The 14489-nt window shown below is 42.0% G+C and overlaps 1 protein-coding gene across 2 annotated transcripts in view; it reads left to right on the forward strand.

Moving 5' to 3' along the window:
• Nucleotides 1-14489, forward strand: part of LOC116392737 (cytoplasmic phosphatidylinositol transfer protein 1) — a 56777-nt gene that overhangs the window by 35218 nt on the left and 7070 nt on the right. For both annotated transcript variants that reach the window (XM_031864446.1, XM_031864447.1), the window contains exons 2-5: nt 5988-6136; nt 8600-8688; nt 10054-10061; nt 10969-11040. In XM_031864446.1, coding sequence (XP_031720306.1) covers nt 5988-6136; nt 8600-8688; nt 10054-10061; nt 10969-11040 — 318 coding nt within the window. The remainder of the gene's footprint in view (nt 1-5987; nt 6137-8599; nt 8689-10053; nt 10062-10968; nt 11041-14489) is intronic.

The raw sequence follows: 14489 nt of genomic DNA on the forward strand, positions 1-14489 counted from the left end.
AATGAACCAATTAGCTGTGTTTCTGAAAGCAAAAGTGTATAATAAGCTAGGAAAACATCTGGCTGAATTTAATACTGGCTTTCTAATTTAGAGCTTTTCACAGTAAAATATGCATAAAATGTCTGCTTTCATTAAATGTCTTAATAGTCTGTCTCTAACATCCACTGAAAGGTTAGCTGCATCTGCAGGATGGATTGATTACCCTAGATCTAGAAAATGTAATAAAACGAATCGCCTAGCTAAATGAAAATCCCATCTGAGCAACTTATACAGTATGTTGTTGGGGCAGCTTTAGGTCAGCCTTTGTTTGACGCCGTTATAGAAACTCGATTGACCCTTTGCTAAGCCCCGCCCCTCGAACGCAGCGTAGCATCAGCTGCCTCCGACCAGGGTCCAACAACTATCCGGCTCTGCTCCGTAAACCTTCATGCAAGCGTTTCAGATTTTCTTAATTTTCAGGCTGGTTTTGTGGATTTTAAGGTAGTCTATTAAGTGTTGTGTAATATTGATACTCACTACCTGGAGAGGTTGGAGGACCTTTCTACAATGCTACTTAAATGTAAAAAACTGTTGCTGGCTCCTAAAGGGTATACTGAACGTATGCGTTTGCTTTTTAATAATTGTAACGATTGGTGTGGTTTCCACTTCTTTTAAACTTTGCTCACAAAATATCACATTATAGATGTCAACAAAATGCCACAATGGTAAACCAACAAAGACTAAACATATATTTAGGTTGTATGAAAGATGTGTACCCTCAACGGAGCTAATCCTCAACAATAGACTGAACTCGGGCTTTACTTGCAAAAATGTGTAAATGGTTGGTCCTATCCAAGGTCCCACGTCAACATGCTATCAAAACTTGAAAAGCTCCCGTCACTGTCTGACTGAAGCGAGTGCTTGAGGCCTCCATGTCTTTGACAAGTGAGTCGCACAGAATAATCAGAGAGATCATCTCTCAATGGACAGAAAATGATTCTCTTTCTCCCATCCATCCTCATCATCTCTTGGTTTATTGCTCTCTTTAATTTGAGTACCCCGTCCTTTATGCACTGAGCCCTGGCAATGTAGTGATGTGCAGCCTGCTAATCATAACTCCTCCTCTCCCTTTCTGTTTCTTTCCTTCCTCATGTCCCCTCTTCTCTACATCTACTGATTCCCCATTTTTATCATCCACTGTTTAATCCACTTTTATTTTGCTCTCTTTTCTTCCTTGTTTCTCTGTTCTCGTCCCCCTCAACAGTTCTGTAGCTTTACTGACTACTGCACTTTCTTGTGCTGTAGCATTACTGACTACTGCACTTTCTTGTGCTGTAGCATTATCGACTGCACAGAAATGCTGAGGGAGTCCACATAGACCGCATATTGATTGATACAGCTTAACGCTGCAATGTTTGTTCATATTACGTACGTCTGACAACCAGTCTAGACCTTTTAAAGCCCTTGGAGAAGTGAGCAGTACTACACCGGTGTTTGTTTTTAGTTAATGAATGGAGCTATTTGTACTTAAGAGTTTAAAACGTGGTGTTTGGAATCTGGAGTGTTTTCTTTATTCAGTAATTTGCTGCTCAGAACGGGCCCCATGAATAAACCACTCAAACAAACAAGGAAACAGAGGAGAGGGGTGTATGATGGGCAACGAAGGTTTAAGTTGGTGTCCAAAGAAACATGTTGCATCTGATTAACAGCAGCCTGTTGGAAACCTTTACAGGTGGAGTCGAGGCAAATTTCAGTTTCTTCAACCACATGTTCTCATCTTTGCTCCTTGTGAAGTTTAAATACTAAGTCCTGTGTATTTGTGCAATTGTTCCATTTTAGGAAAAATTAAGTGTTTGATCACACTTCCAAGCAGGACACGCGGTTGTAGTTTGTGATTTCACACCAGCCAGAACGCACCGGTGGATTTTGGGTTTCACCGACCTAGACCAGAACCCTGTAATAGGGAGTGATGATGACAACGCACTCTGGTTTGTTGTTGCTCATTAATCAGTGCCAATAAACTAGAGTGCCCCGTCATCAGACAAATCGTATACTGGCCTTTGTGCCGGCTGCGTCATGTAGCTAAATGATCGATCACGCTGTAAAGATTCCAGACAAGAGACAGTTGGTACTATTTCAGCGCTGCAGCGTTGTCTGAAGTGATTGCCTGTTTTGCTTCAACGAAGGGGAAATAACAGGCTTATTCAACCAGCCAGTACAAGCTTTTTATTCGTCGTTGTGAGAACCTTCCCTAATACGTCTGTGTTGGCCGGTTGAGCACATTCATCATGGTGTCCTCGCACCTTTCAAAAGATCGCACCGGCCCCCCATAAGAGGCCGAGATAATGTATGCACGTCCTTGATATTTTTAGAAGACTAAGCGAATGAAAAAAGGACATCGTGCCTAAAATGACATTAAATTAGACTGTCACACTTTACTGCCTCTATAACCATTTTGTAAGTAGCATGAATAAGAGGGATGGAGGGCATCTGCATTATTTACAGTGGCTCTTAGCATGGCGCGCTCGCCACAGCTGTTTTTAGACACGCTGCCTTTGCTTTCGAGACTTCAGCTCCATTAATAAATGTTCAGCTTTTCGTTGATGTGGCTGCGATTGAGTAGAAAGGAGGCTGAATCGGCCAACGGTGATGCTGAAAGAACACGTTATGCAATTTGTTCTGGCTGGTACTCGGTAAAGTACGAGAGTGGTGTTGTAATAACTTCAGCTCATATATGCTGCATTAATAAATGAACACGCATGTTTGAGAGCGTGTACATTTTCACTGCTGATCTTCGTGACATTCCCCATAATGTATTTAGTGTGACCGACTGCGAGCGGTCAGAGTGAACACATTACTGGCAGGCTGTATTAAACGGCTAACGTGCCCAAGTCTGGTCACTAAAACACAGATGGGCTGCCCCTGTTTCAGTAAATGTCAGAACGGCGGTACTGACTGTGCTGTACAGAGCCTGACGCTGACGCGGGTCATTTCAAAACTGATCCTGCCAACACTCAAAATGTTATAAAACACTTTGGGTGTGCCATTAGTGCTGAAAATGTCCTTTTTTGCTTGATGGCTTTCATAATCTTGCAACATGGCAGCGCTCTACTCTACTGCACTTACTCAACTAATGCTGAACTTTTTAGTGGCTGCTTGAATTTGCTCCACTGCTGATCAAGTTAGTTTTGAGAAATTTTAAGCGCAACTTATATAATATGCATCACTGTTACTCAAACTTTTTTTTTTAGTGCACCCACTTTAAAAAAAAAACAGGCCTTATCTATAAATCGTGAGAAGAGCGAATTTGTGCGTAAATAAACATTCCTGACCATTGTTACTGCCATTTCCGCATCTCCTTATTACTCTACAGGTAAACCAGTTTTTGGAAAAAGATATTTGCCAGAGGCATGAGATTAAACACTACTTTTCATATTTAGTGGGCAGCATGAACCCAGGAGCTAGAAACTGTTTTTATCATTTTAAGCTTAAGAATTCAAGGAAGTATATCAAGTATTTGGAGTTTCATATTATTTTACTGTTTGTTATACTAATCATTCACCTAATTGTTTCTCGCTCCAAGCCAAAGCCAATTTAGAGATTTCTCTTTGGTATTGTGGCTCTTCAGTGCAGTCACTGTGTAAACAATGTACAGCAGCAGATGGAGACAGAGGTCAGCCAAACCCTGCGTGTTCCTCTATGATATCTTAATCTGCTGCTGTGACTGGCTTTCTATTCGAGGAATGTTGTGCTCAGACAACCTTCTTCAGGTGTGGTGTTCTGTGCGTTTCTGAATGAGTGTCCTTTTTTGACACCGTAATCTTACACATAGACCATTGTCAGAGCAGCAGGCCTCGGAGGAAACGGATACAGAGGAAGTGAGTCATTGCATTGCTGCCCTTCTGAAGTTTCACAGTGAAACTAGTCTGCAGTACCTTTGAGGCCACGGTGCTGTGGCTTATATTGTGATCTTTTAATGCATATTGTGTAGATAATAAGGCAGAAGTTTTAGTGACGTATTGCTCAGGAATGTGTGGAAAATTCCGATGCGCACCATCGTTGGCTATTAAACGCCAAAGTTCTGCCTTATGTCCACAATCTATGTATTAAAGGTCACAAACTCAGCTGCAGCACCTTTGCTCTGTGTCCTCTGGTGCTGAGAAAGACCCTTTTATTGGGTTGATGGTAGTTTTCCATGCAACAGTCATTGCTTGTTGATTTTAATATCCCAATGCATTGATTTGATGAGTGGTTACTAGGTTGTGAGAGCATACATGTACATAAGTTATGTGTCTGCATACTTTAAGTTTGACCCTTTCTGACCCAGGTTTAAATGTACCTGCGTGCCCATGATTAACGGAAGGTTTTAGATTACTGCTTCCTTTCATTAAATGGCAGGACTTGGACCAACAGGAAAAGGGTGATTTGTGTTGCCTGCACCATATTTGAATTAATCAGCGTTAATCAAAAGCTATTTTAATTCATCACCCTTGTCCTACAGCAGGTTGAAGCCTCTTTCCTCTGGTGGGAGAGTCTATTTTCAGATGATTACACTCTTGTCTCCAGACAATAAAAGCCTGTTTAAGCATTACAATAACTATCTCAACAAGACAAGCTTTTCTTTTTTTTTTTTTTTTTATACAATGTTTTTCTTTATTTGGATACTTATTCTATTGAATTTAATGAAGCTAGGTGCTGGCAACCCCCAGGTGCTATTTTGGGTGAGCACCTCACATTTTCCCCTGCATTTCGCAGCTCAGCCAATAGCCGTGGCAGGTAAAGGTCAGGGGGAAAAGAAGGCAATGTGGAATCCAGGGGAATAGGGTTGATTTGGCGCTCTCTTTACCAGTGCCCAACGCATCTCACTTCTAAAATGTATCTTTAAAGTGAAGCATGTGTGGAGGGCAGGAGCATATGGTGGCTGAGCAGAAAACACCATCACTTGTTCACAGCTTAATAACAGATGGAAGGATTATGAACATCACTGGCCATCATTGAACCATCTTTTTTTTTTCTCATCTTATTCCGTTACCTATAAACTTTTGTCAAACATGTCCAGTTGGGTTTCTTTTCTGTGTCTTTGATTTATTTAATTTCAGCCCCTCCTTCTCATTAAAACTCAAGTTGCCCTCCTTTGATGCTCCTCAGTCAGCACCTTTTCCCCTCCTTTCTGGGTCTTTTGTCACCAACAGAAGCTTTGGATTTAGAAGATTAAAGATCAAAAGCGAAAAAGAAGTGCTAGTCAATCCACGGTTTATTGCTTGAATAAAGTGATCATGCTTTAGGGTATCTAAGCTGGGTTTGTGTGGTCTGAGTATTTCATTTACTGAACGTCTTCCGATGTGTACAAATGCCACAGAGTCCCCATCATTGAAACAGAAGAAGCTCAGCCAGAAACAAACAGGAAGTCTGGCCTGTCATTGAAGAAGCATTATTGCTGCAGAAGCTGACATGACTGTTTGGTTTCTGACCTTTTTCTCAGCCAAGTCTGGAATAAATAGTGTTAACTCGGGGCCAAGCAGACAAGACAATTCATGGTCAAACACATCAGAACATCTGCTTTTTCCATTGCAGAGAGTACAGTTTCCCGCTTTCCGTCGGCCTTAGGGCAGAAATACAGAGAAGCGCAGTTGAAGTCGTTTGGAATTTCAAGGAACTGAACCTTGAAATTAAATTTATAACTAAAGACTGCACCATTTATATTCTCAAATAGTGATATCTCAAGGGTTATAAAACCTGATGCATTGGTTCAGATCTTTTACTATTATCATTATTAGTTATAAATACCCTTCTGTTCTGCAAATGAAATGATTCAGAGTCGAATACTTTGTCGGTGCTTCATTAGCTTTGGATTTAATGCCATCGTTCATACACAGAAACGAGCACTTAGATACTTTCTGATTGAGTCCTTTTCTCATTATCGGTGTTTGCATTATTATCTCTGCCTCGGCTTCCAGTTCCTGACAATGGTATGTGAACTTACCCTGTGGACCATTTTTCTCTTGCAGTACCGGATTGGGCAGCTGTACATGATCAGTAAACACAGCCACGAGCAGAGTGATCGAGGGGAAGGAGTGGAGGTTGTCCAGAACGAGCCGTTTGAAGACCCGGCGCACGGCCAAGGACAGTTCACCGAGAAAAGAGTCTACCTCAACAGGTCAGTGGAACGCCTCATTTCTACGTTGTTGTCCAACATAAATGAATCGTTTTAAGTGTTGCAGTCTACCGGCAGTTCATCCGACACATCTTTAGTAGAGCCTGTAGCCAGTTAATCATGCTTTCCAGATTTGATATCTTTCCTGATATATTTTTGTGGGTTTAAAACGGGAGGTGGAAAGATGATCATAAGCCGGCATGGCTTAACAGTTTTTAAAGTTGAACTAAAATATAATGAAATTCTGAAACTGCAGAAGAGAAACACTTCAGTAATGCGCTTAGTAACAACTGGTGCTAAATTATTTCTTTTTTTCTGTTTTGGCTCACAGCCTTTAAGGCTTGCAGTCCATCTGGGACTAGATGTCTTGTTTCTGAACTTTTTCACTCAAAGAACAAAGTCGGCTACAATTTTAATCCACAGCCATGACTTTTTCCAAGCTGGAAAAACATGGAGTATATAGTCTAGCGCATTTCAACTGGCTAAGATGACATTTAGACATTTGATAAGGCTGGAAATGTTTGCAAACATGCTGATCACTGCAGGTTTTTACGAGCACGTTTCCATCGCAGTAATACATCACCCCATACTGATGCTTCTCACTGCATGACATGCAGATGCCTGTGTGAACCCTGCACACAGTTTGGTTAGACCCACATGAACCAGAGAGAGATGATGGAACATTTGAAGAAAAGAAAATGATAGGAGAGGGGGAGAATGGAGGGGACAGAGATGCTGCAGACCATTTGTTTAAGCACAAATACCTGTGTCAGCGTTCACTATGCTAGAGAACTAATTATGCTGAGTCGACACAGCTCTGTTCAGAGGAGAGGGAGCTTACAGAAATAAGCTGGGCTTCCATTCAGGTATTTTTCAGGCAATGTGTATATAATTATTAAAAGAATATAAATAAGAAAGCGCAACTCCTTATTAACAAGTTCGACATTTCACAAAAAAAGCTAGTTGCAATTGTATGAACTGTTCCATGACGACTTGACGTGTTAAAACCATTTCACCATCTATGTTTAAGTCTCTGCTGTGTCTTGAGCGCTTCAGGCCACAGACACAGCTTGTTTACTTACAACTCTCTTTACCCGTGAGATTTTAATAGATGCGTTATAAAGAACAAATTCTCAGCATGCATGTCCATTTACATCTGCACCTTAGTTGGAAATAGACAAAACATTGACCTTTTCAGAGTAGCTGTCATTTCTCAGGGTGAACAGGAGATGGGGACATGAAGCAGTGGCTCCCTCTCACACCTATTCCTGAAAAGTTGTTAGTTATTGACACGTTTTTGCATTCCGTCAGGGAAGCAAAACTAAACGTGTTGATGCTGATGAACACGCAACAGGACAGTCTCATACAAACTGTGCTATGAATCAAAAGTCCCAACTCTTGATGAGGAAAACAAGAAAAACGTGCACAAAATAACAGAAGGCAATGACGATGTTATTTTAGATTGTGATTTTACTAACCACTGTACTCAACTGGTCCATCTGGCTCTGCATAAACTGATTCCCCAGCAGGGAAGTCAATCTGGACTCATTCTGTCACGCTTCAACCTCCCCAGTAGCCCTCAAAATCTGCCTCGCGCTGTGCTTCACTATTTGGCCACTTCCCATCTCACTTGAACATCGTTTCCAAGCTTTTTCTGATGGTCGGATGGTTTATTATGAGTGAATAAAGAGTTGCCTTTCCTTGGATGTGTTCAACCAAATTAGGGTGTCTTTTTAAAATGTATTTTTTCCGACTTTGGCACGAAAACTCCACCCCAGCCACCCACCACGCTTGGCAACGTGTGCCCCCGTCACAGCAGCTATTGGCAAAGACCTTTTTAAAAGAACAAGGATGGAATGGGAGAAATCAACAGATGGAGGTGTAGGAGTGTCAGTCTCTTTTGTTGGGAGGGGGAGAGGGAGAGAGCCTGCCAACATTCACACAATGTGATCATCGATGGCTGTTTTTAGTCACAGCCGTCACGATGCAGTGGGCGCCATTTTTGTCCGCCTTAAGAAATTGTTTAACGTGTCAATCAACTGCTAGCCTGGCTCTGTCCAAAGGTGACTAAATTAGCCATCACGTCTATTCTATCTTGTTTGGCTGGGTGCTGCCTGAAAATAGTCCAAAACATAACCCCACCCCCCCCAACACTTATGGTCGGTTGATCATAGGTTCAATAGGCCTTACAAGTAATTATGTTGTAGAGCAATATGTGTTGGGTCTCCTGTAGCATATTCCTCTGAATTAAAGCCTTTGGAAGAGTTCTTTTCACACCCTCCCTCAGTTTCAATGTTCTTATACTGTGAACACATTTTCCTTTCACAAGTGGAACAAGTTTTTCGTGATTGCTGCGATAGCGGAAGCAATTTCAGCCCCCGTACCCCCTCACCCCCCTGCGTCACTGCTACATGCTCACAGTTTCGCTCCTAATCTGTCTCCGTCCGTCTCGACATCTCTCTGCAGTAAATTACCCAACTGGGCTCAAGCAGTGGTTCCCAAAATCTTCTACGTGACGGAGAAAGCGTGGAACTACTACCCGTACACCAAAACAGGTGAGCATAGGAGTAATTCTGTTTGTCGGACTGTCGGCTAATCAATCTTTTGTAATTGCCAATAGCACAAACGGGCCTTACACTCTCAAACTCTCATCATATCAAATCCAGTTAGATGCTGCAACAATAACGGAGCCCTACTGTAACACTCCCTCTCTTGCTCTTGTGTAGAAATAGAGCCAACAATGGCTCAGGCTGGAATAGTTTAGGACGGCACCTCTTTTAAAGGTCAGCTTCTTAACTGGTTTTCAGCAGGCCGAAAGTTACTTTTCAGTCAAAACACAGTATACTCGGCACTCCACACTTGGTACGAACACTTTACTGGATGCTTTTATGGAGTTGGAGTAGCGTGTGAAAAAGCATGAGTTTTCCGGAAGCATTGGAGAAGAGTAATTTCTAGCACATGGTCCAAGACTGCTAATCTCCTCTGCATTTTTGAACACATATTTAATAGGAAAGGAAAGAGCTTTTCTACCAAAGTCCCCGTGCAACTTCTGACGTGTGTTGTATAATTCAGGAAACTCTGATCCTCACTTTTCAGTCAAATGTGATTTCTGAAAGACCTGAGGATTTAAATTTTTTTTTTTTTTTTTTTTTTTTATCTCCATGGATCCTGAGCTGCACGCAGCAACACTGGAAATTCGCGGTTGTGTAGCATTCCCAGCAAGATGCAAATTAGATGTGAGAAATCTGTGACCTCTGAAGACGGGAAACGTGGATCAATAAAGTTTACCCTTCAAATCTAAAAGCTGATTGTATTGACCTGGGACAGTGGCTTTAGACAAAAAACACACACTGTAGATTCATAAGGGGCCTTAATGCTGACACTGTTCACACTGTTCAGTTGCAGCTTTCTGTTTGTCAGTGTGCCAGGAAGACACGGTGTGAGAAAGCAGGAAGATGTTGATATATAAACATGTTGGAGCCGACGTGTATTTACAAGATTACAGTTTTGCCGTGAAGCAAATGCTTTTTATTCACGCTGACTGCAGCATAAGCTTTGCTTCGTAAATCACCGACATTACAAGCAACCAGTAGTCAGGAGTGCAACGATCAGAGCCGCAGTGCCCAGGACCCATTTCTGTGATGCTTTAATGATCCTGATCTAAGGGAAGACGTGTTACAAGCTGAGTACAGATGAAAGGGAATTTCTCTTTGATGAGAGCAAATTTAGAGAAGGTAGAGGGGAAAGTCACTAAAGAGGGGAAGATGTGAGGTCCCTGCAAGTCTCATGCATTTTGTTTCTGTACATCATGGCCTTCTCATTATGCTGTTGGTGGTTCATTAAAAATGTATTGATTAACTTATTCCTGTGCTCTCTCTGCCCTGACCCCGATGTCCGTGTCATCCCGCTCCGGTCTGTAGAATATACAGTAAGTATCCTATACATTGGGGATTAGAAATCTTAATAAACCTGTTCTCTTTTTAGAAAGCTATAATGTCTGTTTACAGAGATTAATTGGGTCTGCTGCTGTTTGAAGTGCAGACCCATTATATTGCAGAATTTCATCACAAAGGGATTAGGTTTTTCGGTTGAGGGTTGCATCTTCCATGTGAAACACCTCAGTGGGCGTGTCTTTTCTAATGGGGAGAGCTGCCCATGTGACCTGTAATTAACCCTCAAACGCATGAAGCGTTGGCAGAATAAACTGACACACGAGCATACGATTAGGCTTAGCTATAGGGCTTCTCTTGTGCAGAGTGAGAAATGTCAACGGCATGAGTCACGCCACTTTAGGGTGCAGGGACACGAGAGGAAAGACAACAATGTTGCTGCGACAGACTGCTTAATATTGTCTCCGTATATGTGTGGGGGCGTTTTATGTCCATGCATGAGTCAGTGTGGATACACCCATGCCAAGATTAGCTGTGAGGCAAAAGATTCACAAAAGTCTTTTTGGCTTTTGTCAATTTTGACAGGGAGATAGAAATGTACATATACAGTGAGGAAGAACATGGAGAGACAGAAAATTCAAACTGCTGCTTTCACAGCCGGTGTAAATACTATAAAAGTGTGCTTTTACATGCTTCTTTTGAAAGAAGTTACAGCAAAGCGTATTACCAAGTGGTCCATTTTGACAGCTGTATGCATTAAACTAGAGTTAAGACATGAATCAAAACCAAGTAACGTTTTCTGCATTACCCCAAGAGGGAAAGGAGGATAGAGGGGTCATGTTCTCCACTTCTACATCTACTCTTCAAACGCTTTAAAAGGCGGTAATACAACAATGACAGCTATGATATTATTTAGTGGTTTAACAGCTGTGCTCTTATCCACAGTGCTCCTTCTTGCCCAAGTTCTCCATCCACATAGAGACAAAATATGAGGACAACAAAGGATGCAATGACAATGTGAGTATACTGTGTGATAAGAGCTTCGTCGGGGTTCTGGGGATTTCGGTTCCTCAATAGTACACTCTGACAAGGAGTGTATGAGTACTATCTATCCAGGAGGAGCGATGGATTGATTCACCTATACTGATATCTTTGCAATAAGCTTGTCAGCCCATAGGCCTAATCATTGAATCAGTCAGGCTGTAACTCGCATACAAATCTCTCGGCTTAATATACATCTGCTACTTCTCTTATGTCCCTCTGATACAGAAGTCAATAGGCCAATTTAAAACACAAATGATCTCATAGCAGACATATGGTCAAACTTCTGCAAAGGCTACATGACTAAAACCATCCGGGCAGATTTGGCAACTCACAGACTTGACTTCTCCGATGATGTCCTTAGCAGTGTGCAGCCCCGTTGTGTTGTAATGCCAACTATACGATGGGCCCTGAGAATTTGCCAAGAAGTGCTCCACTTGTTGGACAGCTCATTTAATTTGGGCTGTTGGCCTCACTTTCTTTCTCTCTGTATTTTACTCCACTCCAGTTTATAGGAGCATTAGTCATCAAATGAAAGGTTGCCACTGCCTGGACAGTGAGGAAGAAGAACGATGGGGTAGTGTGCAACAGACAAATTGCTTGAAGTATATCATGGTGGGCTTCATTTTTTTAACTTAAAATTGTCAGTGGTGATTGTTTAAGGGAGGAATGGCTCCCAGCTTCACTCAAGCGTCATGTTTCAGAGTACTTCACACATGAAGCGCAGAGGGAAACAGAAATGGACAGTCAGTGAGCGTTAAACATGTAGTGATGTTTTGGATTGATGCTTGTTTGGTTTGACGCGACAAGGCGACAAATCAAAGACTTTTTTTTTTATTACATCTAACAGGAATGGCCTACGGCAAATGCACTTTAGATGCCAGAAAGTTTGAGAAATGCTGAGATGTAAGAGCGGCATCTATTGTCTGCGCACACACTATTCAATGGCACCATGTCATAAAACATGCAGAGCATCTTGTTTGTTTGCCCTGAAGATGTTGATGCACATTGTATAACCAATTCATGAGTATGTGAGGTCTATTTGCAATACAGGGTGCTGTGAAATAATGTCTGCCGCTGTGTTTTACATAACATTCTCTCTGAGCAAATGCCATGTTTTCCCATGTGTGGAGCCTGATGGCGTAACATACTGTACATCTGTGCACTCGGGGTGTCTCGACACTGTACGTCTTAAAGAACATCTGGAAAAGCAAGGACTTACTGAGTGGAAAGGTTTCAAAGATGGAGGAATGACGAGGAAAGAATTTAGCGAGTGAGGGGGTGGGGGGGATCGTTATGTGGACAGCAAATTAGTGAGCGTGTGCCAGTGGACATCATGTACCGTTTGGATGGAGGCTGCAGTAACGGTACATGATATGCAGAATTCCACTGTACTATCCAGTGCAGTCGAACATGTGCGCACATGCGATCACACTCCTACCCACACACTCGCACATTAAGCTTTAACATGTGTCCTGAGGCCCATGTTGCTCTTGTAATCTTTCCAAGGACTCCAGAACTACATAGCAGGCAGAATGAGAAAGCACTTTTTTATTTATATGTATATATTGGTCACACATGACCAGTCATCCACATTCAAAGCCGTGCCCAAATTGGAGATGGTTGTGAGCTATCATTACAAAAGGTGATGATGTTCCAGCCCTACACCTGCACGGGTGCCTGTCTCTTGAAACTAGTGAAGTACACTTGGAATTGCGTGCAAAAGAAACGCGTTCCTCATTATCCTAGATTTTCTATAAGGCCATTCAAGATCACAACCTCCGAAAGCCATTCGTTAAAGTAACATCTGTAACTGAAATGGGAAGGAGTGTCTGTCTTTTTTTGTTTTTTCTCAACCACTGTACATCCGATCGACGTCACACTGTGGGTGTATTGCTGAGGACCCCAGCAAGCGTAATGTATGTATGAGGGGGTCTCAACAAAGCTGCAAGCAGCAATGCTGGAGGTCAAACAACCGGGTTGCTCTGAACAGGCACAACTGGCACTGCAGTATTTTAATGAATAAGGACATCATCCTCAACATGTAACATGCTGAATCTCTTCTGTTCATCCAACATCCAAATATGAATGCTTGGGGAAAAATGTTATTTCTAAAAATATTATGAACCTAATTTAATCCAGCTAATGATGATCTCTCAGGCATGTCATGGATGAGATTGGTCTGTTATGTTTGTATTTTCCCTTTTGAGGCTAACGTATTGCGGTCCAGTCCATTTTTGTATTTGGACAGTGATCACTATAAGCCTTCAGAGCCTTAGCTGCAGAGCATTTGAAGACGAATGTCCTACAGTGTACTAAAATGATCATACTGTCTACCTGTGTTTTGACTTTGTAGTGTGTTCGCACGGGAACACTGACAAAATGAATCGCACCAACAAATGCTGGCATTCGCACTAGAATAGTGCACAGCATTAGCATGTAGCGTTGTATTGGGTTGCAGCTCAGGGTATGTAGACTTTGGGATTGCCCAGATTGATACTTTAGTAGTGGGAGAAGTAGGAACAGAGGATGAATGTCTTTTTGGGTTATGTCATTCTGGCATTTTCAAAATGACACTGAATGGCTTTATTTACTGGTCAAAACAAGATTATGTTACTGATTGGCACTTGTGAATGTTATATCATACGTTGTGTGCAGTTAAGTTCATTTTGCATCATAAAAATTGAAAGTTATTTAAGAATTTCCCAGTTGCAGTGTATTATGATCTTTTGCTTAAAGCTCTGATTTGCTTAAAATTCACTTTTACTTTGAACATTATTCAGTAAACCAGAGACTCTTCCAAGTCATTCGTACACTCGTGTGTTTATGGTTTGCAAAGTGATGCGTACGTGCTCTTTATAGATGTCTTTCCTTTCATTCTCATCTCTAATTACACACACCCATGTTTCCTCTCTCATGCTATAACCTTTCTTCCCTCCTCATCCTTGCTTGTCTTTGCTGTCATTTCCACTGTTTCCCCCACTGCTTCCTCTCTTTTTCTCTCCCTCCCTGTGACTCCTTCCCTCTACTCTTATTACACTGTGTTGCTCCTGCCTCCCCCCACCACCACGGCATCTCATTTTCATTGTTTCCTCCTCATCTCTCGCTCGCTCTCTCGCTCTCTCTCTCGCTCTCTCCCCCCCCCCCCCCCCATCCAGTCTCATTCCTGTCGCTTGGTTGCACTCATCCATGCTGACATATCGCCCTTATTGTGCCAGTAGTGCTCATCCGCAGTGTGAATGACAGAATGCACCCTTGGAGGGGAGGAGAAAAGTAGGGAGAGAAGAGTATATGTATCTGCAGACAGAAAGTTCACATTCAGTTGAGAGGCGAAGAAATGTACCAACTGATCTACTAAATAGTTCAAACGGAAGCTGTATAAAACAAAAATATTTATGTGAAATACTTAGGAGAATGTATCATTT

Source organism: Anarrhichthys ocellatus, unplaced genomic scaffold, assembly GCF_004355925.1.
Source record: "Anarrhichthys ocellatus isolate YVR2014 unplaced genomic scaffold, GSC_Weel_1.0 scaffold31, whole genome shotgun sequence".
Lineage (NCBI taxonomy): Eukaryota > Metazoa > Chordata > Actinopteri > Perciformes > Anarhichadidae > Anarrhichthys > Anarrhichthys ocellatus.